The 26,452-nt window shown below is 42.8% G+C and overlaps 1 protein-coding gene across 1 annotated transcript in view; it reads left to right on the top strand.

Annotated features, from left to right (window-relative positions):
- IQGAP1 (IQ motif containing GTPase activating protein 1) overlaps positions 1-26,452 on the top strand; it is a 103,565-nt gene that overhangs the window by 53,413 nt on the left and 23,700 nt on the right. Inside the window, exons 9-21 of the mRNA XM_061158766.1 lie at positions 210-294; positions 4,418-4,581; positions 5,627-5,711; positions 6,471-6,634; positions 6,837-6,997; positions 8,366-8,490; positions 11,221-11,384; positions 21,044-21,134; positions 21,433-21,600; positions 22,376-22,518; positions 25,293-25,463; positions 26,161-26,244; positions 26,350-26,421. Of these exons, the coding sequence (XP_061014749.1) occupies positions 210-294; positions 4,418-4,581; positions 5,627-5,711; positions 6,471-6,634; positions 6,837-6,997; positions 8,366-8,490; positions 11,221-11,384; positions 21,044-21,134; positions 21,433-21,600; positions 22,376-22,518; positions 25,293-25,463; positions 26,161-26,244; positions 26,350-26,421 (1,677 nt within the window). The remainder of the gene's footprint in view (positions 1-209; positions 295-4,417; positions 4,582-5,626; positions 5,712-6,470; positions 6,635-6,836; positions 6,998-8,365; positions 8,491-11,220; positions 11,385-21,043; positions 21,135-21,432; positions 21,601-22,375; positions 22,519-25,292; positions 25,464-26,160; positions 26,245-26,349; positions 26,422-26,452) is intronic.

Here is a 26,452-nt window from a genome sequence, read left to right as displayed (position 1 = left end):
TGGAAGAACCCCTTGAGCTTGTTATTTATGATTGGATCTCCTTTTTATGTTTTTGGTCACAATCTTGTAGCTTTGTTCTTTATTAAGGATTTTAAGCTACACCCTTTCTTGCTCTTGACTCTGTCGTGGTGGGGGAGGAACACACATGTATTTCTTTGGTCTTCCTAGAGACTTCAGCTAATTTAACTACACCTTTTATTCATCTTCAGACAGAAAGCTCTGAGAGAGAAAGGGACGTTTATGAGGAACTGCTCACTCAAGCTGAAATTCAAGGCAATATAAATAAAGTCAACTGTAAGTATGTGCCCCCGTCAGGCCCCTAAAGGAATGTCACTGAATAATGTGCCTGTGGATCTGTTCATGGTTTAAGTTTATATCAGACATTTGTGGATTTGCTTAGGAACTATTGCACATTTACTGTCTTTTGTGTTCATGTGTCTTCTCTTTGGGCTACCATTGTCCTCAGGCAGCACGCCCCCTGCCCCCTGCCCCCCTGCTCTTCTGTTGTAACTCACAGACTGGGGTTTTTGGCTGCAGTTTAACTCTTTTCACCCTGTGTTAGACACTTAAATCTGAAGAGGGATTTTATTGTCCTATTTTTAAAGTAATAATAGTTTTGTTTTTCTTTTAAAGAGCAATACAAGTTATCCAGAAATGAGCCACAAATAAAAAATTAGACTCCTAAGAATAACCATGCTTGGTATTTTTAACTTATCCTTCAGAACATATATTTAAACAGAAATGAGGCTGTCTTGTTCATCTTGATTTTTGTGTATGTGTTACACACTTTTGAGAAATTAATTTTTTTTTCTGAAAAATTAATTTCTTGAATTAATTTAGTCTCTCTTCTGCAAAAGAACCTGCATCAGTTTCTTATTACTTGCCAGACAAAATGCTGTTCCCTGGCCTCGTGGAGCTGTTTATGCACTGTTTGATGCATGCAACTCTCTGTAGAAACTCATGTGCCTGATCATCTCCCACGTTCATTGTGTTCATTTTATGACTCATGAAGAGTGGCTCTGGAGTTGTGCAGACCTGGGGTTTGATCTCTTGCCCTTGTATTAATCACTGTGGGAACTGGGCACCTGTGGCACAGAGTCATTATACTCGTGATGAGATAATATATGTAAATTGGCTCATATTTAGTAAGCACTCAATAACATTATCATTACTGTTGTTAATCATGTAACTGCCCCACTGTAATGCCCTCACGCCTCATCTCTTACCTCATCCAAATTATACCCATCATTCAAGATTCAGATCAGTTCTCACCTCAGTGCGTATCCTAGCTCACAATATACTTGCCTTTCACATCTCCTACAGCATCTGTATGCTTAACCACATGATTTTGTATTTAATTCTCTATTGTCTTAAGTGCTTGTTTTTTGTTTTTTACATCTATATAGACTTAAACTTGAGTTTACTTATGAATTCTGCTTCTTTTTAAATCCTCATAATTCCTAGCATAGGGTTAGAGTCACCGACAGAACTAAAAAACCTTGTTTAATTCAACCAGACTTAACCTTGATCTTATTTTGATTAAGATAATAAATAATAGTAGTAATAGTCATCAGGGTCCTCTCTGTTCTTTGGAGATCCTAATTTCTCACTTGTACTAATGCTCTGAATAACTGGTGAGAATTTATAGATTTTACCCACTCCTTATGGTAGAGGGTTCTAAATCCTGACCAGGAGTCTGTGTATTCTGTTCCGTTCTGGTTCATTTAGGATAATAGCTTTCTGAATAGAGCTGTAGTTCCATTCACATATGGGTGATTGGTTGTGCTGTATCTGTATGAATACTGCTTTAGTCAGCAAGCATAAACCAGAATGTCCTTGCACTTAGTTCTCTCTGTAGAAGAAAGTCCAGTACATTTCCTGCTGCATACACTGCATAAAATACTCTTATTTACTAAGGGACTTTTCTCTACTATGTTGTTTGGGGCCTTTATTGCTATACCTGGCTGATTATGTTAGAGTTAGTTATAAACTCATAAGGAAAGAAACGTATGTGTGTATTTTGAAAGTGTTCCATGCATATTGTTCTTATGTGGTCAGAGGAGCAAAATAGTAAAAATTCCCTCAGATATGTTTCAGTGAGGAAGGTAGGCAGATGCATAATTTCAGGGCAACTTGGCTAGAACAATTCAGTGAGTAATTTCAAGGCAACCAGAGACGTGTGAAATACAGTCATAGAATAAAGAAAAGAATGATGACTTTTCCTCAAGGTTTGTACATGACCCTTCACTGGGGTTCTTAGGGTAGGTAAGGAGGTGAGGATATAACGCAGAATTCTCAATAGAGGGACAATCTTATCCTAACAGTAGGGAAAGTCAGAGACAAGGGAAAGTTGGAAGACAGAGGGACTTTAGGTCCCAAGAATTATTTTAGTGTAATTATAGATAAGATTCTTTCCCTAGGGCTTGAGAGCAAGCAGTGAAGCCATTATGCTGCCTCAGAAGAAAGCTGCAGGCCAAAGAGTTAAAAATGAGAAAAAGTTCTTATTTTTTTGTTAAGTAGGATAAAGAAAATTAGATAATTAAAGCATAGTGGGAGAAAGTATGTGAATAATGTTCCAAACCAGTGGTCCCCAACTTTTTTGGCACCAAGGACCAGTTTTATGGAAGGTAATTTTTCCACGGACCAGGGTGATGGTGGTGGGGTGGGGAATGGCTTCAGGATGATTCAAGCACTTTATATTCCTTGTGCACTTTATTTCTATTGTTATTACATCAGCTCCACATCAGATCATCAGGCATTAGATCCTGGAGGTTGGGAACCCCTGTTCTAAACTTTAGAGTATAAGTATTAGTAAATATCCACTTAAATATTTACATATTTATGTACATAGTAAGTTTATATTTCTAGTAAAAGCATAAATGACTAGATGCCTTTGCAGATGATCATCTGAGACTCTTGTGTTACATCCCTAGAGGAAGCCTGGTTGTTACCAGCCTGTGTTGCTTTTATTTTCTGTCCCCCACTACTGCAGAAGCTCCCTGAGGATGGAGACAACCTGTTTGTTTTGTTCCTGGCTTTGTTTGCAGCAGGTGCAGGTCCTTGTGGTGGGAAAGTGCTTGGTTGGTTGGCCGACGGCCACGTAGACCTGCAGCCGTGATTCAGAGAGCTGCTCGTCTCTTTGGTGTGGTGATCAGTGAGCCAAACCACAGGGGAGAAGGTTGGGAAGAAGGGAACAGTCTCTTAGGAATCTAGCCTTTCGTCCTTTTACCTCTTGGTGTCACGTATTAGTTCTGGTTTGAGACTTTGTTTTCTCTTGGACTGTTTTCTTTATAACACCTTACATTAATTTTCTTTTTTTTTTTTTTTTACAAATGAAACAGTTTAAACTGATAACTACTGCTATGCCCCCAATATTTTGATTTTTAGTATTTTATTTTTGGTTTGTCTTGCTACTTTGGTGATAAGATTAGATGTTTATTCCTGGATGGGGAAAGGGAAGAAGAACCCTATTTTTTCTTCTAAAAATAGGGAAGCTGAAAATAATAATTACGATTTTCCAGGGGCTGTCATTTCTGAAATCAGAAAATGTATTATTTTGACTTTCAACTTAATACCTTATTTATTTTATAATATGCAAAGTACTTTCACATGTATGATTTCATTTAATCTCATGAGGAATCTTAGGAGGAATGTACCTTTATTATCATTTTCAGATGAAGGGAAATCTGCATTTTTACTGTTGATAATGTGTTAATGACCTTGTGTGATATCAGGTTCTGTGGGTAGAAGTAAAGAATGTTGAGGCAGTGCGGAGAGCCCCTTCTGCTCCACACGGTCAGACCAGCCTCCGTGTCTCGGCACTGCTTAGGGGCAGAGTACCTTCAGGAGATGCCAGGAGGGATTCAGAATGATGCTGTATAAGAAATATTTGAAGGAACTAAGGCTCTTTAGTTGGGAGTAGACTGTCACAGGGAAGAGGGGTTGGAGGTACTCAAGTGTCAACTCTAGTGTGTGAGCTTTAACAATTTTTTTTTTAAACAGAATCATCCAGAGATGTAGTAAATTGCAGTGGGAGACACTTTCTCCTGTGTAGTAGTTTAGTCTGGATAAAGACTTGGCATTTTAGTGGGAATGCAGGCATGTATTATTATTGATGCCTCTTAAATTGCTGCCCTTATTGGTGCCAACCTGTCTGCATCTAGAAGTTTGTAAGTAGGCCTGGGGTGTGGTCTAGGAATCCGTTAATTCTGAACACCCTGGGAACCTCTGAACTTGGAGACTTTAAGGTTCTCTTCCACCCTCAAAGCCTAATGCTTCTGTGATGCTCCACAGGAAAAGCTATCTAATTATATTTCCCCAGTCTGAACCGAGACTGGTTTTTGGGAAGGAAAAATATTCCTGGCTATGATGTTAACATAGTTTTGTCTTAAGCGTTTGCCTTTTTTTCCCTCCTCAGTGCTTGCTGCGTTAACAAATATAGACCTGGCTTTGGAGCAGGGATCTGCACCAGCCTTGTTCAAGATCCTGCAGTCACCCGCACTGGGCCTGCGAGGGCTGCAGCAGCAGAATAGTGACTGGTACCTCAAGCAGCTTCTGAGTGACAGAGAGCAGAAGAGACAGGTAACAGCATCTTGAGTGGCACCTGTAAGGCTTGACATCCATCCGTTTGAATCTCATGCTGTTGTGTAAAGTTATCAGTGGGGCCGTTTTTTTCCTGCCCGCTAATATAACTTTCTCCTGCATGTGAATTAAGCTGTTTAATATCCTCAGGTAAAGTGCAGATTATCTTCAGCTCTCTTTTGCTTGTAGAGTTGTAAATCCCCTCTTAAATAGCTTCGTCCACCCTCTGAATCTCACCATCCCTTCACTTGAAGTCCCGTAAATCCCCAACTTAAAACTACTGGGCAGAGGACTTCCCAGGTGGCTCAGTGGTCAAGTATCTACCTGCCAATTGAGGAGATGCAGGTTCATTCCCTGGGTTGGGAAGATCCCTTGGAGAAGGAAATGGCAACCCACTCCAATATTCTTGTCTGGGAAATCCCATGGACCAGAGGAGTTTGGTGGGCTATAGTCCATGGGGTTGCAAAAGAGTCGGACACGACTCAGTGACTGAACAATGACAAAAGCCATTGGGGAGAACCTGAAATTTTATATTCTTACTTCAGGAATTTCCACTTTTTAAAAAAACCGTACCTCACAAGTTTCCTCTGGCTAACACTGGGAAAGCATTTAATATTGCAGTAAGAGTAGACTGTGTGGGGTTGTACTTTATGGGTTTTTATTTTTTAGAACAAATCCAAGGGGCTTTTTTTTTTTTTTTTTGCTAAATAAGGACTAGTGTACATTTTATAAATTCTCATTATTGGCCAGAGAAAGCAACATTAATATGCTAATGCTTCTATAAAGATTTTATCTTGGAACATTTCGATGTTCTTTACAAAATATTCTTTTAAGTGTGTTGGTATCTGGAAAGTCCTTCTCCCCCAGATTTGACAAGGGTTTTTGACTCTAGTTCGGGCTGCTGCTTCAGCTGCTTGTAGCCTGAAGCTGTCTCTTAGGTCTATGGCTCAGTGTCCCTAATGACTGTTGTTGAGATATGAGAACTGTGAGGCCTGGACATACAGGCAAGAGTCATCTTTACCTGAATGTTCTCTGTTTTTCTCAGGGTGGTCAGACTGAGCCCCTGCAGAAGGAGGAGCTACAGTCTGGAGTGGATGCCGCAAACACTGCCGCCCAGCAATATCAGAGAAGTAAGAGTCCCCTCAACTGTGTGTCCCCTGAAATACTGAGTAGGGGAGGAGAGTGACGTTGTGTCATGGAGGGCCCTGAGAGTAGACTCTGTCACTCCTCAACCCACCCCAAGCCTATTAGCCACAGTCAACTACCAGGTACCTTTGGTGGCAGTAGGAGTCCTCCAGTTTTAAAAGTAGAACCAGAGTCCATGTAGGCTCACTTTGGCTCTAAGCACGTGCTTACGTGGTTGGTTGGGACTTCCCTGGTGGCTCAGTGGTAAAGAATCTGCCTGTCAATGTAAGAGATGTGGATTTGATCCCTGGGTCAGGAAGATCTCCTGGAGAAAGAAATGGCAACACACTCCAGCATTCTTGCCTGAAGAATCCTGTGGACAGAGGAGCCTGGTGGGCTTTAGCCCACAGGGTCGCAAAGAGTTAGAAACAACTTAGTGTCTGAATGACGACAACACCACCACCTTTACCAGGCTCTCCTTGATGTAGGGGAGGGGTGTTTAGGTAGAGTGTAGTGGTGGCAGGCAGGAGCAGGAGGGGTGAGGAGAAGAGGAAAGAAAACAGATTTACTGAGATGCAGCTCACATACCGTTGAGTTCATCCTCAGACTAAGAAGACCACTGTCTGAAGGTGGAAGTTCCACTTCAAACGTCACGACTAATAGTTTAGCTGCAGAATATGATTTTCTCCTGTGAAAACTGGCGTCTGCGCCCGCTTGGGGCTCTGGGAGCCAGTGGCCTTTTTGACCTCGTGTTCTCCACCCAGGGTTGGCGGCAGTGGCAGCGATCAATGCCGCAATCCAGAAGGGTGTGGCTGAGAAGACTGTCCTGGAACTGATGAACCCCGAAGCCCAGCTGCCCCAGGTGTACCCGTTTGCTGCCGAGCTTTATCAGAAGGAGCTGGCCACCCTGCAGCATCAGAGTCCCGAGGTGAGTTCACCAAACCCGTGCTGTTTGTGAGCAAAACAAGAGTGAACGTGAATTTAATACCCACTTCTGGGTGTAGTTAGGCAGAACCTTTTTTTTTTTAAACCAGAAAGTTAGACTCTGTGTGGTTTTATTAAATGTCTGCCCTCCCTGGGTCTTCCAGAATGCCCTTCCTTACTCTCTCCCCACCTCTCCCTCTGTACAGCATAGCCTCACCCACCCTGAGCTCTCTGTGGCGGTGGAGATGCTGTCATCAGTGGCCCTAATCAACAGGGCACTGGAATCTGGAGACATGAACACAGTGTGGAAACAGCTGAGCAGTTCAGTGACAGGTCTTACCAACATTGAAGAGGAAAACTGCCAGAGGTGGGTGCCCCTGACCCTAACCTCTGTCTTCCGTGAACCAGCACTCTTATTTTCTCTGCAGGAATCGTGACCCTTGTGATCGTCTTTTAGTTCCTCTCCCCTCCCCACTCCACCCCGTATTTCAGTTTGTTTTATTATGCTGAAGGATTTGTAGTAAATTACAGGTACTATAGCATTCCACTCCTAAATTTATTATAAATATACTTATTTAAAACAATGAGGATATTTGTCATGTAGTCAAAATAACACTCTTATACCTTGTCAAGTCAATAATACTTCTTGAATATTTTCTAAACCTAGTCTGTTTTCATACTTCTCTTGTTCCCAAACTGTTTGTTCTTTTCAGCTGGTTATTCAAACCAGGATGCAATCCATACTGTGTCCCTTTGTTATCTTTTATTTATTTTATTTAAAAAATTCATTTATTTTTAATTAAAGGATAATTGCTTTATTGTGGTGGTTTTTTGCATACATCAACATGAATCAGTCATAGGTATACACATGTCCCCTTCCTCTTGAACCTCCTTCCACCTCACAACCCCCACTTTGATATTTTTTAATCTAGCATTGTCCCTTTCTTTATAACTCTGACTTGTTAAAGAGTTGAAGCCAATTGTCTTCTAAAATGTCCCATCTTCAGTTTTGGTTGCTTCCTAATATTTGTTTTATTCCTGTAAATTGGAAATCAGGTCTAAAGGCTTGTCAAGATTCAGTGAAGTATTTTTGGTGACTTGTGTTTCATATTTTCTCATTTTAAGAGGCATGTAGTACCTGCTTCTCCCCACCATCAGAGATACTGAGATTGATCCTTCGATTAGGGAGTCTGCTAGTCCCTTCATTGTATATTTTTCTCCCTTATCTCCAGAACGTAATCTTTTGTTTTGTACCTTTTACACCATCACAATGTCCAGTTTCCCATTCCATTCACCTAATGGTTTTAACCCCGATGATGATCCTTGTGTAAATCCAGACTCTGGGTGAGAGTTGCTGAATGGTGATTTGTTGGTCTGTCATTCCTTCTGTGTTTATTAGCTGGTGCATGACCTTGTTTTCTGATCCTCAGAGGGATTGTTTGAGCTGCTGCCTCTGATTCCAGAGTTAGTCTTACCTGAAATTTATAACAAATAATATAGATATTTTTCATATAGATATTAAGAATTAGTGATATCTTTGTATTTTTACCCTTTGTTCAGGTTAACGCCTGGGTCCCAAAGCTGGCCTCTAGAATACATCAAACTGTTGGGGTTCCTCAGCCATCTCTTGGGTCCTGTGCCCTCATGTCTTCTTATTGCTGTCCACAGAAATAACCCTGCAGGTCCCTTTTCTAATGCTGCACTTCTTCCCTCTTTTGTTGGGGGAATGGGGCAGGTATCTGGATGAGCTGATGAAGCTGAAAGCTCAGGCCCGTGCAGAGAACAATGAATTCATTACGTGGAATGACATCCAAGCTTCTGTGGACCATGTGAACCTGGTGGTGCAGGAGGAACATGAGAGTGAGTGGTCTGCCTCCGCTCCCCCAAATCATGTCACCGTCACACACAGTGTGATTCCACCCTCCTGGGAGCACTGCCCCTTGGGGATTTTTGGAAATTGAAAAAAACCAAAAAAGTCTGTCCATTTAACTTTCTCAAAAAGCTATGGTTGTCTATTGTTTTAAAAACACCAGGCCACTGCTATGATTGGAGAAGTATGTAAAGAGAACTAAGGTTTTTCAGGAGGTGAATTGAATGTGATCTGTTACTTTTAAATGTTGTTATAACAGGTTCTGACACTGCCTGGAGCTAGAAGATCATATTGCACAAATTGTCCTCCCTAAGAGGTCTCTCACTTCAGACACCAGCTTTGAATCTGGCGTTCCCAGGTCACCGCACTTCCGAAAATATATTCCGGGGTCCCCTCCACCCCCTCAGTTTCAGTAATTGATTAGACTGACTTACTGAACTCAGGAAGGCACTGTACTTGTGGTTATAGTTTTATCGTTGTTCAGTCACTCAGTTGTGTCCGACTCTGCAACCTCATGGATTGCAGCATGCCAGGCTTCCCTGTCCTTCACTATCTCCTGAGGTTTGCTCAAACTCATGTCCATTGAGTCAGCGATGCCATCCAACCATCTTGTCCTCTGTCGTCCCCTTTTCCTCCTGACTTCAATCTTTGCCAGCATCAGGGTCTTTTCTAATGAGTCAGCTTGTTACATCAAATATTGCTGCTGCTAAGTCACTTCAGTCGTGTCTGACTCTGTTCGACCCCATAGACAGCAGCCCACCAGGCTTCCCCGTTCGTGGGATTCTCCAGGCAAGAACACTGGAGTGGGTTGCCATTTCCTTCTCCAATGCATGAAAGTGAAAAGTGAAAGTGAAGTCACTCAGTCGTGTCCGACTCCTAGCGACTCCATGGACTGCAGCCTACCAGGCTCCTCCGTCCATGGGATTCTCCAGGCAAGCGTACTGGAGTGGGGTGCCATTGCCTTCTCCAGGCCAAAGTATTGTAAAGAGTACAAATTGAATTTTGTTGTACAAGAGTACAAAAAGAGTTTTATGTAAAGAGTACAAATCAGGACCAGTCAAAAGAAACCAATGGGGTGATGTCTGGAAGGGCCCCAAATTCGAAGCTTCTGTGTCCTCAGGATATGTTGCCCTTTCCAGCCCATCGATGTGTGTCATAGCCTGGGAAGGTCACCTGAGCTTTGGCTATCCAGAGGCTTTACTGGGGCTTCATTACTTCTGATTGATTGAATTACTTGGCAGAGTAGTTGCCAAGTAATTGAATTCAATTTCCAGTCTGCTTTTTGTGTCTGGAATAGCCAAGCAGGTGTTCAGAGATCATAAGACTCAAAACCCCAACCTTCTGATCACATGGTTGGTCTTTCCAGCATGACCAGCCCCTACCCCAGAAGTTTCCAGGGGCCCAACAGGAATCACCTGTTTGGCATAAACTCAGGTGTGATCCTAGGGGCCCACCATGAGCAACAAAGATACTCCTATCACTTGGGAAATATGGTAAAGAATCTGCCTGCAGTGCAGGAGACCTGGGTTTGGTCCCTGGGTCAGAAAGATGCCCCAGAGAAGGGAATGGCCTCCCACTCCAGTATTCTTGCCAGAAAAACCCCATGGACAGAGGAACCTGGTGGGCCACAGGCCAGGGGGTCACATGGAGTCAAGACACAACTGAGCAACATTCACTTTCCAGAAACCAGAGACAAAGACGAGCATTTATTATACAGTGGAGTCGTTACGGAAGCAGTGCAGGGACTTCTCTGGTGGTCCAGTGGTTAAGGCTATGCACTTCCACTGTTGGGGGTGTGGATTCGATCCCTGGTTGGGGAATGAAGATCCCACATGCCATGTGGTTTACCAAAAAATAAAAATTAAAGAGTAGTCCAGCTGGCTGAGATATGTAAGGAGTGAACATTCCTAGTTTCATTTAGTGTTTCCCGTGAGAAATTATCAGTGATTTAATGGGAAGAGCATTGCTTTGGAGGAGGATGCCCTAAGCTTTGATTTTCCACCTGCCACTTGTTTGCTGTGTGATTGAAGAGATACCTAAACTTCATCCTTTTATTTTTTTCTATAAAAATGTTGAACTAGGTGATTTTTAAGATTCCCTTGAATGCTTGAGTTTGGGATTGACATGTGCAGACTGCTATATTGAAAATGGATAACCAACAAGAACCTACTGTATAGCACAAGGAACTGTACTCGATGTTATGGGGCAGCCTGGATTAGAGGGCAGTTTGGGGAAGAATGGACACGTGTATATGTATGGCAGAGTCTCTTCACTGTTCAGCTAAAACTATCACAGCATTGTTAATCAGCTATGCCCTAATCCAAAGGAAAAAGTTAAAAAAAAGATTCCCTTGAGCCCTAGACTTTTTGTGAGTCAAGAATAGCTTTGATCACACATTGGAGTATACTCGAAAGCTATCCTGTAAAGCTAGTTTTGTCACAGTCCTCATCACTCTTCAGTTAGACCAATTAAAAATAAAACAAAAAGACTTGAGATTTCAATAGGAAAATAGATATAAGGGAGTTTACTTAGATGAAAAAAACCCACTACATTTAAAGGAAAAAATTTAAATGCTGTTTAACATTTTGGATGGCAAATTGTAGTTTAACTCATGATAGCACTTGGGTAGAGGATTGATGGTCACTTAGCTTGTTTAAAGACTGATTTATTTATACAGTTTCTCAGTTAACAAAAATGACTTTCTGTCCACCCCTGTGTAGGGATTTTAGCCATTGGTTTGATTAACGAAGCCCTGGATGAAGGTGATGCCCAGAAGACCCTGCAGGCCTTGCAGATTCCTGCAGCTAAACTTGAGGGGGTCCTCGCAGACGTGGCCCAGCATTATCAGGACACACTGATCCGAGCAAAGAGAGAGAAGGCCCAGGTGAGTGGCCCTAAATTGTTCTTTCTGTTCAGAGAATGCCATCCATCCTAGGGCCGAGACAGAGGGGGGGGCGTTCACTCAGTGACTCTCTTCCCTGGGCACCCTTAGATTCAGAGCAGTGGGATACACATGGTATAAGAGTCATAGACTCCGCCTTCCAGAACTTGTGCTATTTTACACATTTGGTTTGTTTGTTGGTGTTTGTTGTTATGGTTGTAGACACACCTTATGTCTCTTTACATAAATTCTCTGTTGAAACATAAGATCCAGGAAAATGTGTCAGTTATTTAAGTATATGGTTGTATAAATGTTCAAGTGAGCATACCTATGTAACTGGTGCTTGGATTATAAAAAGCAATAACAGAAACCCCCTTATATTCCCTTATATCCTTATTCACTCCCTACAGCATGCTGGTAACCAGCATCCTGATTTCTGACACCACAGTTGATTTTTGTCTGGTTTTGAACTCTATTTAAATGAGATCATACATTATTTACTCTTGTGTCTGGCTTCTTTTGTCCCACATAATGTTATTGAAATTCATCCATGTGGTTGCATGTAGCAGTAGTTGGTTCATTCTTATTGTTATATACTATTTTGTTTTGTGGTTACATATTCTGTTATTAGTGAATTTTTGGTTGTTTCTCACTTGCTATTGCAATTAGTGCTTCTGTGAATATTTTAGTACATGTCTTTTGGTAAATGTACATTAGCATTTCCATCAAGTATACATTTAGCAATGGAATTTGTGGGTCATAGGGAATACATATGTTAAGCTTTAGTAAATAATGCCATTAAGGTTTTTTTAATAATGGCTTTATTGAGATACGGTTCATATTCACATATAGCTCACTACTTTAAAATATACAGTTCAGTGGTTTTTCGTCTTTCATAGGCAATCAATTTTACAGCATAACTAAAATCAATTTTGCAGCATTTTCATTACCCCTAAAAGAAACCTGGGGGACTTCCCTTGTGATCCAGTGACTGAAACTCCAAGCTCCCAGTGCGGGGGGCCCAGGTTCAATCCCTGTTCAGGGAACTAGATTCCACATGCTATGACTAAAAGATCCTGTGTGCTGCAACTAAGACCCAGCAAAGCCAAATAAATAAATATTTTTTTTTTAAAAGAAAGAAAATTGGTACCCGTCAATACCGAGTCGTTACCCTCCCGTCTCTTCAGCTCTGGTGCCCGTCAGTCTACTTTCTGTGTGTGGATCCGTCAGTTCTGGACATTCCATATAAATAAAATCATCAGTACAAGGTGTGGTCCTTTGTGACCGGCTTCTTTCACTTAGCTTGGTTTATTCAAACCGTAGCATGCATTAGTATTTTCTTTTTATTGTTGAACAATATTCCGTTGTATGGCTGCACCACATTTAATTATCTATTCATGAGTTGATGATCATGTTTCCACTTTGTGACTGTTAGGGATAATGCTGCTATGAATATGTTTTCCAAAGTAGATGTCACACAGACAGTTTTAAAAAGTTTGTCTTGCCTCTCAGCCAGTTTGTTGAGGAAATGGATGAGATTTACACCTTTTTTAGTTCTCTTGATGAATAGGAAGTCGCCATGTGTTTGGCAGGCCCTCAGTTGTTTGTTCTGTGATTAAAGCGTAATGACCATCTGTTTGTCTGAATTGTGGTTCATCTCCTTTTAAATTCTTCTAACTAACAACAGTTGGATAAGGAACCTCCTCAACAGTTGTGCTGAGGCCCACAACCTTGAAGATCCCTGCCATGAGGTTCTTGCAGCAGGCAGAAGAGCTAAAAGAATTTCTTTATTCAGGAGGTCAGATTCTTTCCGGAAAGTCAAAAGTAGTAAAACAGACCAGGGCTTTTGTATAATTGGAGGTTTTGTACACTGACACCCTTGTGGGTTCTGTAAGTTTAGGCTGTGGGGCAGGAGTTGTAGATAATACAATTTTTTTTTTAAGAGGCAAAAATCAACTGTGGTATTAGTCCAGTGCCTAGATTTTATTTTTTAAATTTATGTATGTATTTAGGCTGCGTTGGTCTTTGTTTCTGTGCACAGGCTTTCTCTAGTTGTAGAGAGTCGGGGCTAGTCTCTAGTTGCAGTGCGAGGTCTTCTTATTGCAGTAGCTTCTCTTTTTGTGGAGCATGGGCTTTAGGGTGTGTGGGCTTCAATAGTTGTGCACATAGGCATTTGGTGCCCCTTGGCATGTGGGATCTTCCCAGACCAGGAATTGAACTGGTGTCCCTGCATTGGCAGGCAGATTCTCAACCACTGGACCACCAGGGAAGCCCCATAATATAGTGTGGATAGATCTCCTTTGATTCTGTTGTCATGCGAGTACTTGACATTAATGTGTCCTAAATGTATACATGTAGCAAGTACCAGGTTCCTTTTAAGAAGATCATTATTATGCATGTCAGTTGATCCTGTGCTCTGGGTTGAATCACAACTCCCAGGAAATTTTGTAGCCAGGAAATTGAGACAGAGACATTAACTGGTTTGCTTACTCTAGTGAGAAACAGTTGGCCATCAGTTCAGTCAGTTCAGTTCAGTCGCTCAGTTGTGTCCAACTCTTTGCGACCCCATGAAGCGCAGCACGCCAGGCCTTCCTGTCCATCACCAACTCCCAGAGTTTGCTCAAACTCATACCCATCGAGTCGGTGATGCCATCCAGCCATCTCATCATCTGTCGTCCCCTTCTCCTCCTGCCCTCAATCCATCCCAGCATCAGGGTCTTTTCCAATGAGTCAACTCTTTGCATCAGGTGGCCAAAGTATTGGAGTTTCAGCTTCAGCATCAGTCCTTCCAATGAACACCCAGGACTGATCTGCTTTAGGATGGACTGGTTGGATCTCCTTGCAGTCCAAGAGACTCTCAAGAGTCTTCTCCAACACCACAGTTTAAAAGCATCAATTTTTCGGTGCTCAGCTTTCTTCACAGTCCAACTCTCACATCCATACATGACCACTGGGAAAACCATAGCCTTGACCAGACGGACCTTTGTTGGCAAAGTAATGTCTCTGCTTCTTAATATGCTATCTAGGTTGGTCATAACTTTCCTTCCAAGGAGTAAGCGTCTTTTAATTTCATGGCTGCAGTCACCATCCACAGTGATTTTGGAGCCCCAAAAAATAAAGTCTGACACTGTTTCCACTGTCTCCCCATCTATTTCCTATGAAGTGATGGGACCAGATGCCATGATCTTAGGTTTCTGAATGTTAAACTTTAAGCCAACTTTTTCACTCTCCTCTTTCACTTTGATCAAGAGGCTTTTTAGTCATAGGAAGCCATAAATGGAGGTCTGTCTGTGATACCAGTTTGTTGGATCAGAGCTTCCCAAACTTGACTGATCACTAGAAACCTTGAAAGGTCATTTTTAAAATACAGATTCCTGAGCTTTAACTCTGTTTCTGCTAATCCAGAATCTCTAGTGTGGGCCCTGGCTGCTGTGGCTCTGCCCAGGCCAGTGGTGGTCATGTTGTCTTTTGCTGCCTTATTAGTCCAGGAGGAGTGGACTTTGAAAGAATGAACTGAGTCTGGGTCCATGTCTAAAAAAGGAAAGAAGTTTGAGGATATAAGTTGTACCTGCTTTCATCATGTGACGGCTTCACTGCTCCTTTTGTTTGGGTCCTGGGAGTTAAACTTTTAGAGGATGTGACTAGAGTTTAAAGCATTTCCTTTTGCTGTGGAATAACTTTCCAGAGTCCATCAAAGGCAGAAGAATAGGGAGAATGAGAGGGAAGTTTACTTACACTGCCAGGTTCAGTCGGGTACACTACAGTTTAGGTATAGTTGTCTTTTTTTTAAGCTTCAGCTCAGCTTTTAAGTTCCTCTTGGGAGTAGTTTTAAAAATAGCCATCTGAGTTCCAAATTTAGCAAGCGAAAGAGGTTAATTTAAATTTGGTCTGTTTTTCTTGTATTATTTCTGTGTCTGGTTTTGGTATCCGAGTAATAAAGGCCTGATAGAATGAATTGAGTAGTGTTCCATCCTCTCTTATGTTTTAGACAAGTTTGTAAAGGATCAATGTTAGTTCTTTAAACATTCGGTAGAATTCACCAGTGAAGTCATATGGTCCTGAATTTTTGGTTTGGTTTTATTTTTGTAGGATGTGTTTTGATTTTTTTTTTTTTAATTGATTTTTATCTCTATATTTGGTATAGGTCTGTTCAGATTTTCTTCAAGTAAAATGCCTCTTTTTCTTTCACTTTGCCTTTAGGGAATTCCGTTATGCATATATCTTCCCTCTACTCAAATCTGCTGAATCCCTCTAGTGAATATTTCAGTTATTGTATTTTTCAACTCCATAATTTAATGTTTCTTTAATAGATATGTTTGTGTGTGTGATATTCTCTATTTGGTGAGGCATTATTCTCATTTCCTTTAGTTATTTGAACATACTTTAGATTGCTGACTTACATTTTTGTCTACTATGTTGTCTGCTTTATTTTTTTTTTCCTCTTTGGACCATGCTTTCTTGTTTTTTTTACATATCTTGTAATTTTTGGTTGAAAGTTAGACATTTTAATAATATAATAGAGAAGGTTTGGAAATCAGATTCCACCCCTCCTTGGGGTTTATTACTGTGCCAGTTCATTTCTGTTGTTTTCTTAGTGATTTTCAGTTCTTTCAAGTCTGTATTCTTAGTCATGTGTGTCCACTGAAGTCTCTGCTTGGTTAGCTAGTGGTCAGCTAATGATTAGACAGAAATTTCCTTGAATGCCTAGAACCAGCAAAGCTTCCAGCCTTTGCTGAGGGGCTTTGTATGTGTTGGGGCCTGCCTTCCACACTCAGCTAGGCAGTTCACAATTTTGCTTTAACGTTCACTTCATGCTTGCCCAGAGCCTCAGGGTCAGCCAGCGGTCAGAGTTTACAGTCTTATCAGATCTTTTTTGAGCATGTGCAGAGCCTACACGTGTACTGTCATCTTCTCGATCCCCATCCCAGGAGTTTGTCAGAGCTTTTCAAAGCTGTCTGTGGACATCTCGTTCTCTAGCTTTTCCTTTGCAGTTTTGTGTGGTTTTTTTTTTTTTTTTTCTGTGTTCTGCAGCTTGTGGGATCTTAGTTCCCCAACCAAGGGTTGAACTCCAGGAACTGAACTCTCCCTTGGCAGTGAGAGCATGGACCGTCGGGGAAGTCCGTCCTTTTAAGCTCTTCGGTTAGCCTGTTTTTGCCTAAGTGTTTATCCGCTGCCCCAGACATCTCTGATGTGAAGCAGTTACCTCTTACTGTTTCGGACAGATACTCCAGAAAGGCTTTTTGCACTGGGCACGCTCTGAGTCAGGTCAAATAAAGAGAACCTAGCTGTGGTCTCCCTAATGTGTCAACTAATGACAGTTCTCTGGGAATAGATAGATCTAAAGCAGGAAGGTGTGTATGGGGTGGGAGCAGAGGGGGTGCGCAGAGCACAAAAAGGGAATAAAGCCATTTAAAGCACCACAAACCTCACTCTTCTTACAGAGAGTCAACTGTTCTTGAATAGACTCTCTCTGACTGCTGGAAGCCTTTGGTTAATTTCTGGATTTTTGAAAAAGTTGATTCTGATGATTTTTGCCAGTGTTTTTGTTGCTTTTATGTAGAAGGGATATTTGGAGGTCCTGCCTCCACTGTTTTCACCAAGTCACTTCTCTCTTCATTTAAATTTAGTGCCTTGGGAATACTTGCTAAAAGTAGATTACTGGTCATTGGGTTAGTATTGTTTGAATGCCAAGGCATGGTATTAGTGATGCCTAAAGCTCAGCTTCTATGTACAGCAGTGCCACATTGAATCTCAAAGACAGAGTTTTGAGTGGAGTAGAAAAGAATAGCTTTATTACTTTGCTAGGCAAACGGGGACACAGCAAACTCCTGCCTTGAAAAGCTACATGTCCCCACTTGGGGAAGACAGTGAGAAGTTTTATAGACTGATGGATGGGTATCGAGGTGAGGAAGAGTCAGCGTCATCAACCTTCAGGTCCAACTGGTCTGGGGTCTACATGCTTGTGGGCAGAATACCAAACTCAGGGAAGGTCCCAGAGGCTGAATGAAAGCTTTTTCCTATAATCAAAGAAATGGGAGACAGAAAGACCTTGTGCCCAGGAACCCCACAGGGCCCTGCCTCAGTATCATTAGGGGTTCTCAAGGAACTCATAATTGTAAATATGAATACTGTTTAAGTCTTGCTTCTCCTCACCCACCCCACAGTCTGTGTGTACACAGGCATGCCTACATGCATGTAGCTAGAAACCAGCTGGACCAGTTGCTAGAATATTGAATACGTGTGTTTGGTGCACTGCTCCTGTCCCAAACCTCCCAGTGTGGCACCCCCAGTTCTAGCTCTCTCCCTGAGCGTTTACTGTGAGCAGCTAGAGGATCGATACCTAAACCATCAAGGCTCCACTATGAATGGTCAGCACTTGTGTTAATAAATGTTTTATAGATTTATGTATGTGTGTTTCATGCATATATGGTATGTATGATGCTTTAAGGTATATCTATATGTATTATAGCATGGTTAATATACGTGATGAGTGCTAAGATATTAATTTATATTACACATATATGTGTCTACACATTTATGAATATTTTAGGAATCATGACACGTGCATCCATGCCACATAAAACAAGAGAGACTTTTAAGGAGGTTTTAGGGGTGAGACGTGCCCTTTGTGGGCTTCCCTAGTAGCTCAACTGGTAAAGAATCCGGGTCAGGAAGATCTGCTGGAGAAGGGATAGGCTACCCACTCCAGTATTCTCAGGCCTCCCTGGAGGCTCAGACAGTAAAGAATTCACCTGCAATGTGGGAGACCTGGGTTCAATCTCTGGGTTGGAAAGATTCCCTGGAGAAGGGAATCTACCCACTCCAGTATTTTTGCCTGGAGAATTCCATGGACAGAGAAGCCTGGCAGGCCGCAGTCCATGGTGTCGCAGAGTCGGACACAACTGAGCGGCTTTTCACTTTCACAGTCCCCTTTGCAAATGTCTTTGCTTTTGTATATGTACATACAGATGGTAACTGCTCTTCTTTTGTCTGTCTGCCCTTTCCTTTCCCTGTATCTTGTGGCTTCTCCACCTCTTTTACCTCCAGTCACTGCCCACTCCTTGGATTCTTATTTCTGGTCCCTGGCTCTTTACCTCTTCTAAAGTGCAATCAGTGTGCTTCAAAGTGTACTCAGAGATGTCAGGGGATGTTATTTCAGTATATTTTATATGGCATTTTCACATTAAATCTGTTTCATCTTAATATCCTCCACAATATCTTATTCAGGTTTTTAACTCTGTCGAGTGGTTTGAGTTAATCCTTAGAGCAGACTCTCTCAGGAGGATGTTGGATTTTGTTATCTGATTTGATCTAATTGGAGCAGCGAGGTCCTCTTCTTTCCTTACACTGGGATGATGGTGTATGTCGTCTGTCTTGCCTCATTCAGTCAGAGGAAGGATGTTTCTATCTCATTTTCCCCTGACCCACCTAAGACACGGATCCAGTGTTGTTTTTTTTCCTTTCACACCACAGCTCTGTCACTTGTTTCTTAGGAATGTATGAAATGTATGTATATATGAAAGTGCTTGTTTTAATCCTCCTGCTTTAGTCTGCATGGGACAGAGATGACAGAACTCTGGATGGTCAGAATTTTTTTTCTTAATATTTATATATTCAGCTGCACCATGTCTTTGTTGTGGCACAGGGAATCTTCGATCTTCGTCTTTGATCTTAGTTGCAGCATGTAAGATCTAGTTCCCTGACCAGGAACTGATTGAACCTGGGTTCCCTGCATTGGGAGCATGGAATCTTAGCCCCTGGACCAGCAGGGAAGTCCCCTGGATGGTCAGAATTCTTGATAAGCTGCACCTTTCTCCAGATACAAGGAAGGCTGAGCCAAACCTCCTGGCTTTGCTTACAGGAGATTCTGTGCAGAGATAGCTCATGTATGATTAGCCTAAAAGTGAACCTGCAAATGACCTGATTCTGTGGAAGTACCCATTTTTAGGGTGCAAGGATGTTTACGCTGCTTCTCTCAGAGAATACAGCTTCAGCTGTCTAGCTCATGACTTCTCAGTTTAAGTTATCACTGACTCAGTATATTATTTCATATTGAAACTATTGCTTAGCACTGCCAGTATTTATTCATAGGACTCTTGAGAGTTGTGTGTGGCCATTTTCTATTTTGAGTAACAGAAACTGACCATTGGTAGAAAACGGCTAAGTTCTGAAGCTATTAGGTGACTTGTTCTTGTGTTCTGTTTATTGGGGTCCTTTTATCCTTTACCGAGACTATGAACTTCTTACATTGGGACAGTGCCTATGATTGTAAGCCCAGTACTTAAACATAATTTAAAGTGGTCTTTCTTTCTAAAACTCTGCATTTGAGTGAAATCATTACTTTGGATTTCAGGTGCCTTCTTTTGGCCTCACCCTGCCACCAAGGCACTTTGTAAACTGCTGGGATTTGTGACTTCTTGGCTTGGCTGAATGAAATATTGTGTCTTTTCCCAATAACACAGGAGGAAAGCCAAGCCTCCTCTGAGATTTTGTAGTTTCTTCAGCTGCTGGGTGTGCTGAAGACAGTGAAATTTTCCATTTTCCCCCAAAGCCAAGACCCTGCCTCAGCTGACAACACAGAGTAACTGACCCCAGTTGTCTCCTGGGTGCCTTGGCAAATTATATTTATATCAAGTAGTCTTGAAGGATTTATCCCAACTGCTATTAGCTCAAGCCTCAGGAGTAGTTAACTCTTGCCGGGTCTGCCAAGGTTGTCTCAAACACAATTCTCCCAGCCTGGTCACTTTGAAACCCAAGGTGCCTTGCCTAGAAGGAGAAAAAGACTCCATTTCTGTCTCACCCTTGTTCCTAGTATTCAACTCAAACTTCACTGGGCTGGAGAAACTCTTGTTGGCCACACTGAGTAAACTAATCACCATTTATTATGTTTCTGTGTGAAGATGTGTCTCTAAGTTTCCAACAACTGTTTTAACTTTCAAGTTTTAGAATATAAGCCGATGATAAGCTTAAGTTCCCCATAGTGACTCCTAGCTTTACATGCGATAAAGTCTTGATAGTCTTAAAAATAGTGGTCATAGAGAATGTATTGTTATTGTTGTTTAGTTGGTAAGTCATGTCTGACTCTTTGCGACCACATGGACTGTAGCCTGCCAGGCTCCTCTGTCCATGGTATTTCCCAGGCAAGAATACTGGAGTGGGGTGCCATTTCTTTCTCCAGGGGATCTTCCCAGATCAGGGATCGAACCTGTGTTTCCTGACTTGGCAGGTGTATTCTTTACCACTGAGCCACCAGGGAAGCCCCCCAAAATATGTAGAGAATATTTACTCCCTCTGAATATTGCCAGCAAAGAAGGCTTTTTTAAAAAAAGTATTGCATATTCATATGCATGCTGTGGTCCTTGCCAGTGTTTAGGTCCCTGGGTCTCTTCCCAGTTTGGACCTTTTGCTCCTTCTAGCTGCTCTTGTCCTCCTGAATGACTGGAATTCACCTTCCTATACCCGTCACTTATATTTGAGGTATTTCTCATGTAACCCTTTTACCAGTTTTTGATGTTGGCTTCTTCCAGTTGACTATTCCACATGTCTTGTCTTGTATGTTTGAAACCTCTTCCTCTGTCTCTCATTGAGTCTCAGAAGCCACCATCATGGCATGTACCCTGATTTCATGACTCTAAGATCATTTTGCCCTTAATGGTTTGCAGGAAACCCAGGATGAGTCAGCTGTGTTATGGTTGGATGAAATTCAAGGTGGAATCTGGCAGTCCAACAAAGACACCCAAGAAGCACAAAAGTGTATGTATCAGTTTATTTCTGTTCTGATGGAAAGTGGGGGGTGGCAAGGTGTTCCGTAGCTCAGTACTCAGCTTGACCAAGATAGAGGGCTGGGGATTCTCTGATTGCCCTGTGGTTACGATTTGGCACTTTCACCGCAGAGGCCTAGGCTCTATCCCTGAATGGGGAACCATGCTACCTGCCAGGTGGTGTGGCCAAAATTTAAAAAAAAAAAGATAGTTGCAGGGGGGACAGTGTGCTAGTAAGCAAATCTAGATGCTTTCTAAACTATTCCAGTAACAGTTCTCTCCTGGGATAGTTGCCTTAGGAATCTTTGCCATCAATGAAGCAGTGGAGAAAGGTGATGTTAGCAAAACACTCAGCGCCCTTCGTTCCCCCGACGTCGGCTTGTATGGTGTCATCCCCGAATGTGGTGAAACTTACCAGAGTGACCTTGCTGAAGCCAAGAAGAAAAAACTGGCAGCAGGTGAGTTATGGATAAATCAATATGTGTCCTGAAAGTAAGAGCTTAGAAATACCATAGAAACTTAGAAATACCATGGAACTGAAGGGGAAAGGGACAAGCTATAGGGAAAGGCCCTGAAGAAGTACAGTAGGGGGCTTACTGTAAAGACCCAAGGAGATAATATTCCTATGTTTAAAAATAACTCTTTTTCTTCACCTTGAGTACGGCTAACTCAAGGTGGTCACTTAAGTTACCACTTAAGTTACCATGGTCACGGCTAACTTAAGAAGGTCAATTTTCTGAAAATGTTACTTTCATAGGGTATAGTTCTGATTACCTAAACCTATAAGATACTTAAAAGTAGTTCATCTGCAGAAAGGGGGGAATAAAGATATTTTATCCCATTTTATGCCCCCCCCCCCTTTTTTTGAAAATTAACTAGAAAGACTGAATGGTTGCAAGTCTTTTATGAAAATAGTTTTCTGACACACGTGGTCTTACTTCAGTGTAGGCTTTGAAAGGAACAGAGGTAGTCAAGGTCAGTTTCCACATGTGGACTTCATAGGTATTTTCTTGTTATAGTGTGGACATGAATGAACTAAATGAGACGTTACAGAGTCATAATTTAAGAGGGACTTAGGATCCCTCTTTACTCTCACAGACCCAAGGGGTAGGCTTTGGGAATGGTATTCATTTAGGTTGTTCAGCCTGATCAGAGTGATCCTATAGGATTAGACATGTGGCTGTGGGGAGTGTGGCTCTGAGTTTCTTGGATCTTTCCTTTATTTTATGTCAGGAGATAACAACAGCAAGTGGGTGAAGCACTGGGTGAAAGGTGGATATTATTATTACCACAATCTGGAGACCCAGGAAGGAGGATGGGACGAACCCTCAGACTTTGTGCAGAATTCCATGCAGCTTTCTCGGGAGGAGATCCAGGTAGGTCACATTTCTTCACAAAAGAAGGAGCTGAGAGACAGTACCTGTAGTTTAGAGGTTATACTACTTAGGAAGAACAAGGGTAAATACAACTACTCTTAATCTTTCCCAATTTACATACTTAATCTCTTTTCTGACTATCCCACAAACTCCAAACTTTACTGTATTTGAATATAGCCTGCACTTTCACATAAAGTTAGCATTTTTTTATTGCAGCTTTCAAAGCACGTCTTTCCCAGCCCCTATGTCTTTGCTGATGCTCTTCATTCTTTTTAGGATTTCTTCATTCATTTGACACTTTATGAACACCTCCTGTCCTCCTACATGTACCATATATTCTTCTGTGCATCAGAGGTGTAATCATAAACAAAACAAAGTGCCTGCTAATGTGAGATGTCCCTCCCCTGCCATCTACATCTGTCAGAATTCTGGCTGTACAGGCACACCCATCTCAAGTGTCACCTCCTCTGTGTGACGTAGATCAGTGCTCTCCAGAACTTAACATGTGTATGTGGAAAAAAAAAAAGCAAACGTGTGTGTGAGTCACCTGGGGATCCTGGTGACATGAAGACTGGCTCTGTGGGTCTGACATGAGGCCTGAAATTCTACATTTCTGACCAGCTCCCAGGTGATACTGGTGCTGCTGGTTCAAGGATATACTTTTAAATACCACCTACATACATAATCAAGACAAGACAAGTCTCCCTTGTCTTTGAAAACAAAAAAGACAAAAATTTTAATCCTGTAGAACTCTCCTGATTCAGTCTTGCCTGTAAGTTCATACTCTGTTCTTAGTAAATGCCTTTAAGTCAGTCTGTCCTTCATGAATTCATTCTCCATTACCATTCACATCTTAGCTCATGGCTATCCAGCTCTTACTTTAGTAAAACTCCTGCTTTAGACTGTATCAGTGGCCTTTTAATTGCCAAGTTCAGCGAGGAGGTGTGCTCTCGTCATAGGTGACCTCTCGGTGTGTCCGCTTCCTTAAACCCTCGACTCTTTCTGCTCCTCCAGTGCTGTTCTCTCCTGGGTCTACTTCCGAGTGTCCCTTCTTAATCTCTGTCTCCTTTTGTTTCCTCTGACTCTACTTGCGTTATATCTGGGTTCCATCAGCCCCCTTCTCTTCCTCTGTATAGTCTTCCTCAGTCATCTAATTCAAGCCAGTAGCCCCAGTTTTCACCTGTGTGCTTGCAAACCTAAATCTTGTTCCTTCAGACTCACTGCCCGCCACCTTAGTCCTTTTCCTCACCACCAGATTTGCCTTTCCATCTTCAGTCTAGAAGTCCAGTGGACACCTCAGCACAGTTTGATGGGAAAATCAGGGCTGGACTAGTACATAAAGGTGTATTTTTTTTTTTTCTTCACATAAAGTAATTCTGAAGTTGAGCATCCAGGGAAGGTGTGGTGGCTCCACGACCTGGTCTGTCCCAGGGTTCTTCCGTCTGCCATTCTCAAGGTCACCTTGTCATCCAGAAGGAAGGCAGGCAGGAAGTAGGAAGACGGGGAGGAGAGCAGACAGGCCTGATGCCAGCTGTCTGTCTCTCTTAAAGAGCTTTCCTTCCCAAAGATCTTACCAAGCTGCTTCTGCTTGCATCCCATGGACTGTCCCTAGGTCATAGTCTTTTTGTTTCTGTTTATTTGTGGTTTTTTTTTTTTTGGCTGCACCGCGCGTCATGTGGGATCTTAATTCCCTGACCAGGGACCAAACCCATCCCCCGTGCAGTGAAAGCACAGAATCTTAACCATTGGACTGCCAGGGAGGTCCTCATGTAGTCTTTTAACTGTACACATTGTCTGGGGCGGGGGGTGGGGGGCGGAAATAGCTCTGACATCAAAGACAAGAAGGGGCCATGGCTATCAGGTGGGTTTGCAGGTGTTCTCAGTAGCCATTCTCAGCACTCCTGCCCTCACCCAGGATGGTCAGGGCTGCTCTCACTTGGATCATACGCTACCAGGATTCTAATTCACCTGCTCACGCTGATCTGCCAGCTACTCAGCTAACTATGCTGCTTTTCTAAAAACGCATCTAATAGTTTTATTCCTCTTTGAAAGTTTGCTGGTTCTCCGGGGCTGGTAGTAACAGTCCAGACACGCTAAGCTGATTCTCCAGACCATCTATGGTCTATCCACTCCCCCACAGGGCCCTCCTCTGTGGTGTTCCAGGGGCTCCAGGCCTTGGTAGCACCTGTCTCTCTGTCTTCTTGTCAGTATGACCCCAGATCAGCAAGCACAGTTCCTGGGATGGTCAGCATTAGGTGGGTGAGTGAGTAAAGGAAATAACATGAGGTCAAAGAAGGTCACGTTTTTGACTCCTTGCTGGGGGATGTGAGGGCAGCTTGGCCTTGAAAAATAGACCTAAAGTCTTCATTGCTGTTTCTTGGCTAAAGATCTAGTAGAGCGGCTTCCCTGGTGGCTCAGTGGTAAAGAACCCACCTGCCAATGTGGGAGGTGTGGTTTTGATCCCTGGTCCAGGCAGATCCCACATGCCATGAGGTCACTAAGCCCGTGCACCGCAACTACCAAACCCCGAACTCTAGAGAACTCAAGAGAGGCCATTGCAATGAGAAACCAGTGCACCGCGACTGGAGAAAGCCTGTGTGCAGCAAGGAAGACCTAGTACAGCCAAAACACTAAATAAAAAAGCTAATCACACCGTATTTTTAAAAGTCTAGTGTAGCCTTGGCAAGCTGTGAGCATTAGTGCGTGCGCTGGCGATGGCACTGTGTTAAAGTTCTGTGCGTGTATGTCTTCTCACGTGACTGCTGTGTTTTCAGAGTTCCATCTCTGGGGTAACGGCTGCGTATAACCGGGAACAGCTCTGGCTGGCCAACGAAGGCTTGATCACCAAGCTGCAGGCTTGCTGCCGGGGGTACTTGGTCCGGCAGGAGTTCCGATCCAGGATGAATTTCCTAAAGAAACAGATCCCGGCCATCACCTGCATTCAGGTATTTCAGAGCCTCCTATGTGCAGACAGCACGGGGGCTTCCAGAGCAGGACTGACGAACAGTCAACACCTACAGTTGAGTGTCTGAGTGTGATAAACAGTCAGGGCCTGTGGTTGAGTGACTGAGTGGGGTTTTTGCCTTCTGACCATCCCCTTCTCTCCTGCCACGTGATCAGCGTGTGCTTCATGGTGTTCAGCGGTAAGTTGTCCAGCTCAGTGGCGGCTCTTCTCGCCACCTCACTGTCTCCTAAGACTATTCCTTTATGTGAGATTTGAATATGGAGAGAAGCAACTGTGATTTTGCTTCAGTGCTAGGGAAGCTCAGAAAGAATTCTGGGTTAGGAGTTACGACTCCAGCACTGTCAGGATGTGGCGAGCCCCTTCTCTGAGTTTGTGTCCTCCTCTGTAAATGCGGATGCTAGTGTTTATCTTACCTTCCTCCCCAACTGGTTTTGAGGAGCCAGTGAGAGCATCTGTGTGGATGCCCTTTGAAAAGCGTGCAACGCTGTGCTCCCTTCCGGGAGGTGGAAATTAGCCAGGTGCTCTCCTGGTGAAGGAGAGTCCCATCTCTCCTTCCCCCATCACAGGTGGATGTCATCCTTTTTAAGGGTGTATCACAAATTGCTCTTGGGGGAAAGTTTTTAAACTTCCTCTGACCCTTGGGAAATGATGCGTCTTCTGTAACATTTGGGTTTCAGTCTCAGTGGAGAGGATACAAGCAGAAGAAGGCGTACCAAGACCGCTTGGCTTACCTGCGCTCCCACAAAGATGAAGTTATAAAGGTACGTAGCCCAGGCAGGGTTTCTCATCAGCATGGCGTGTGAGCGTGACATGTGCGGAGATGAAGGGCTCTTCTCATTTCTGGGACCCCCTCTCCTTCTCCACAGATCCAGTCCCTGGCAAGGATGCACCAAGCTAGAAAGCGCTATAGAGAACGCCTGCAGTATTTCCGAGATCATGTGAGTACCCCTGGGTGAGAAGCACCAGTAG

The sequence above is a fragment of the Dama dama genome, chromosome 13, assembly GCF_033118175.1.
Source record: "Dama dama isolate Ldn47 chromosome 13, ASM3311817v1, whole genome shotgun sequence".
Lineage (NCBI taxonomy): Eukaryota > Metazoa > Chordata > Mammalia > Artiodactyla > Cervidae > Dama > Dama dama.
The sequence above is the reverse complement of the archived record's forward strand: the minus strand, read 5'-3'. Positions and strand labels throughout refer to the sequence as shown.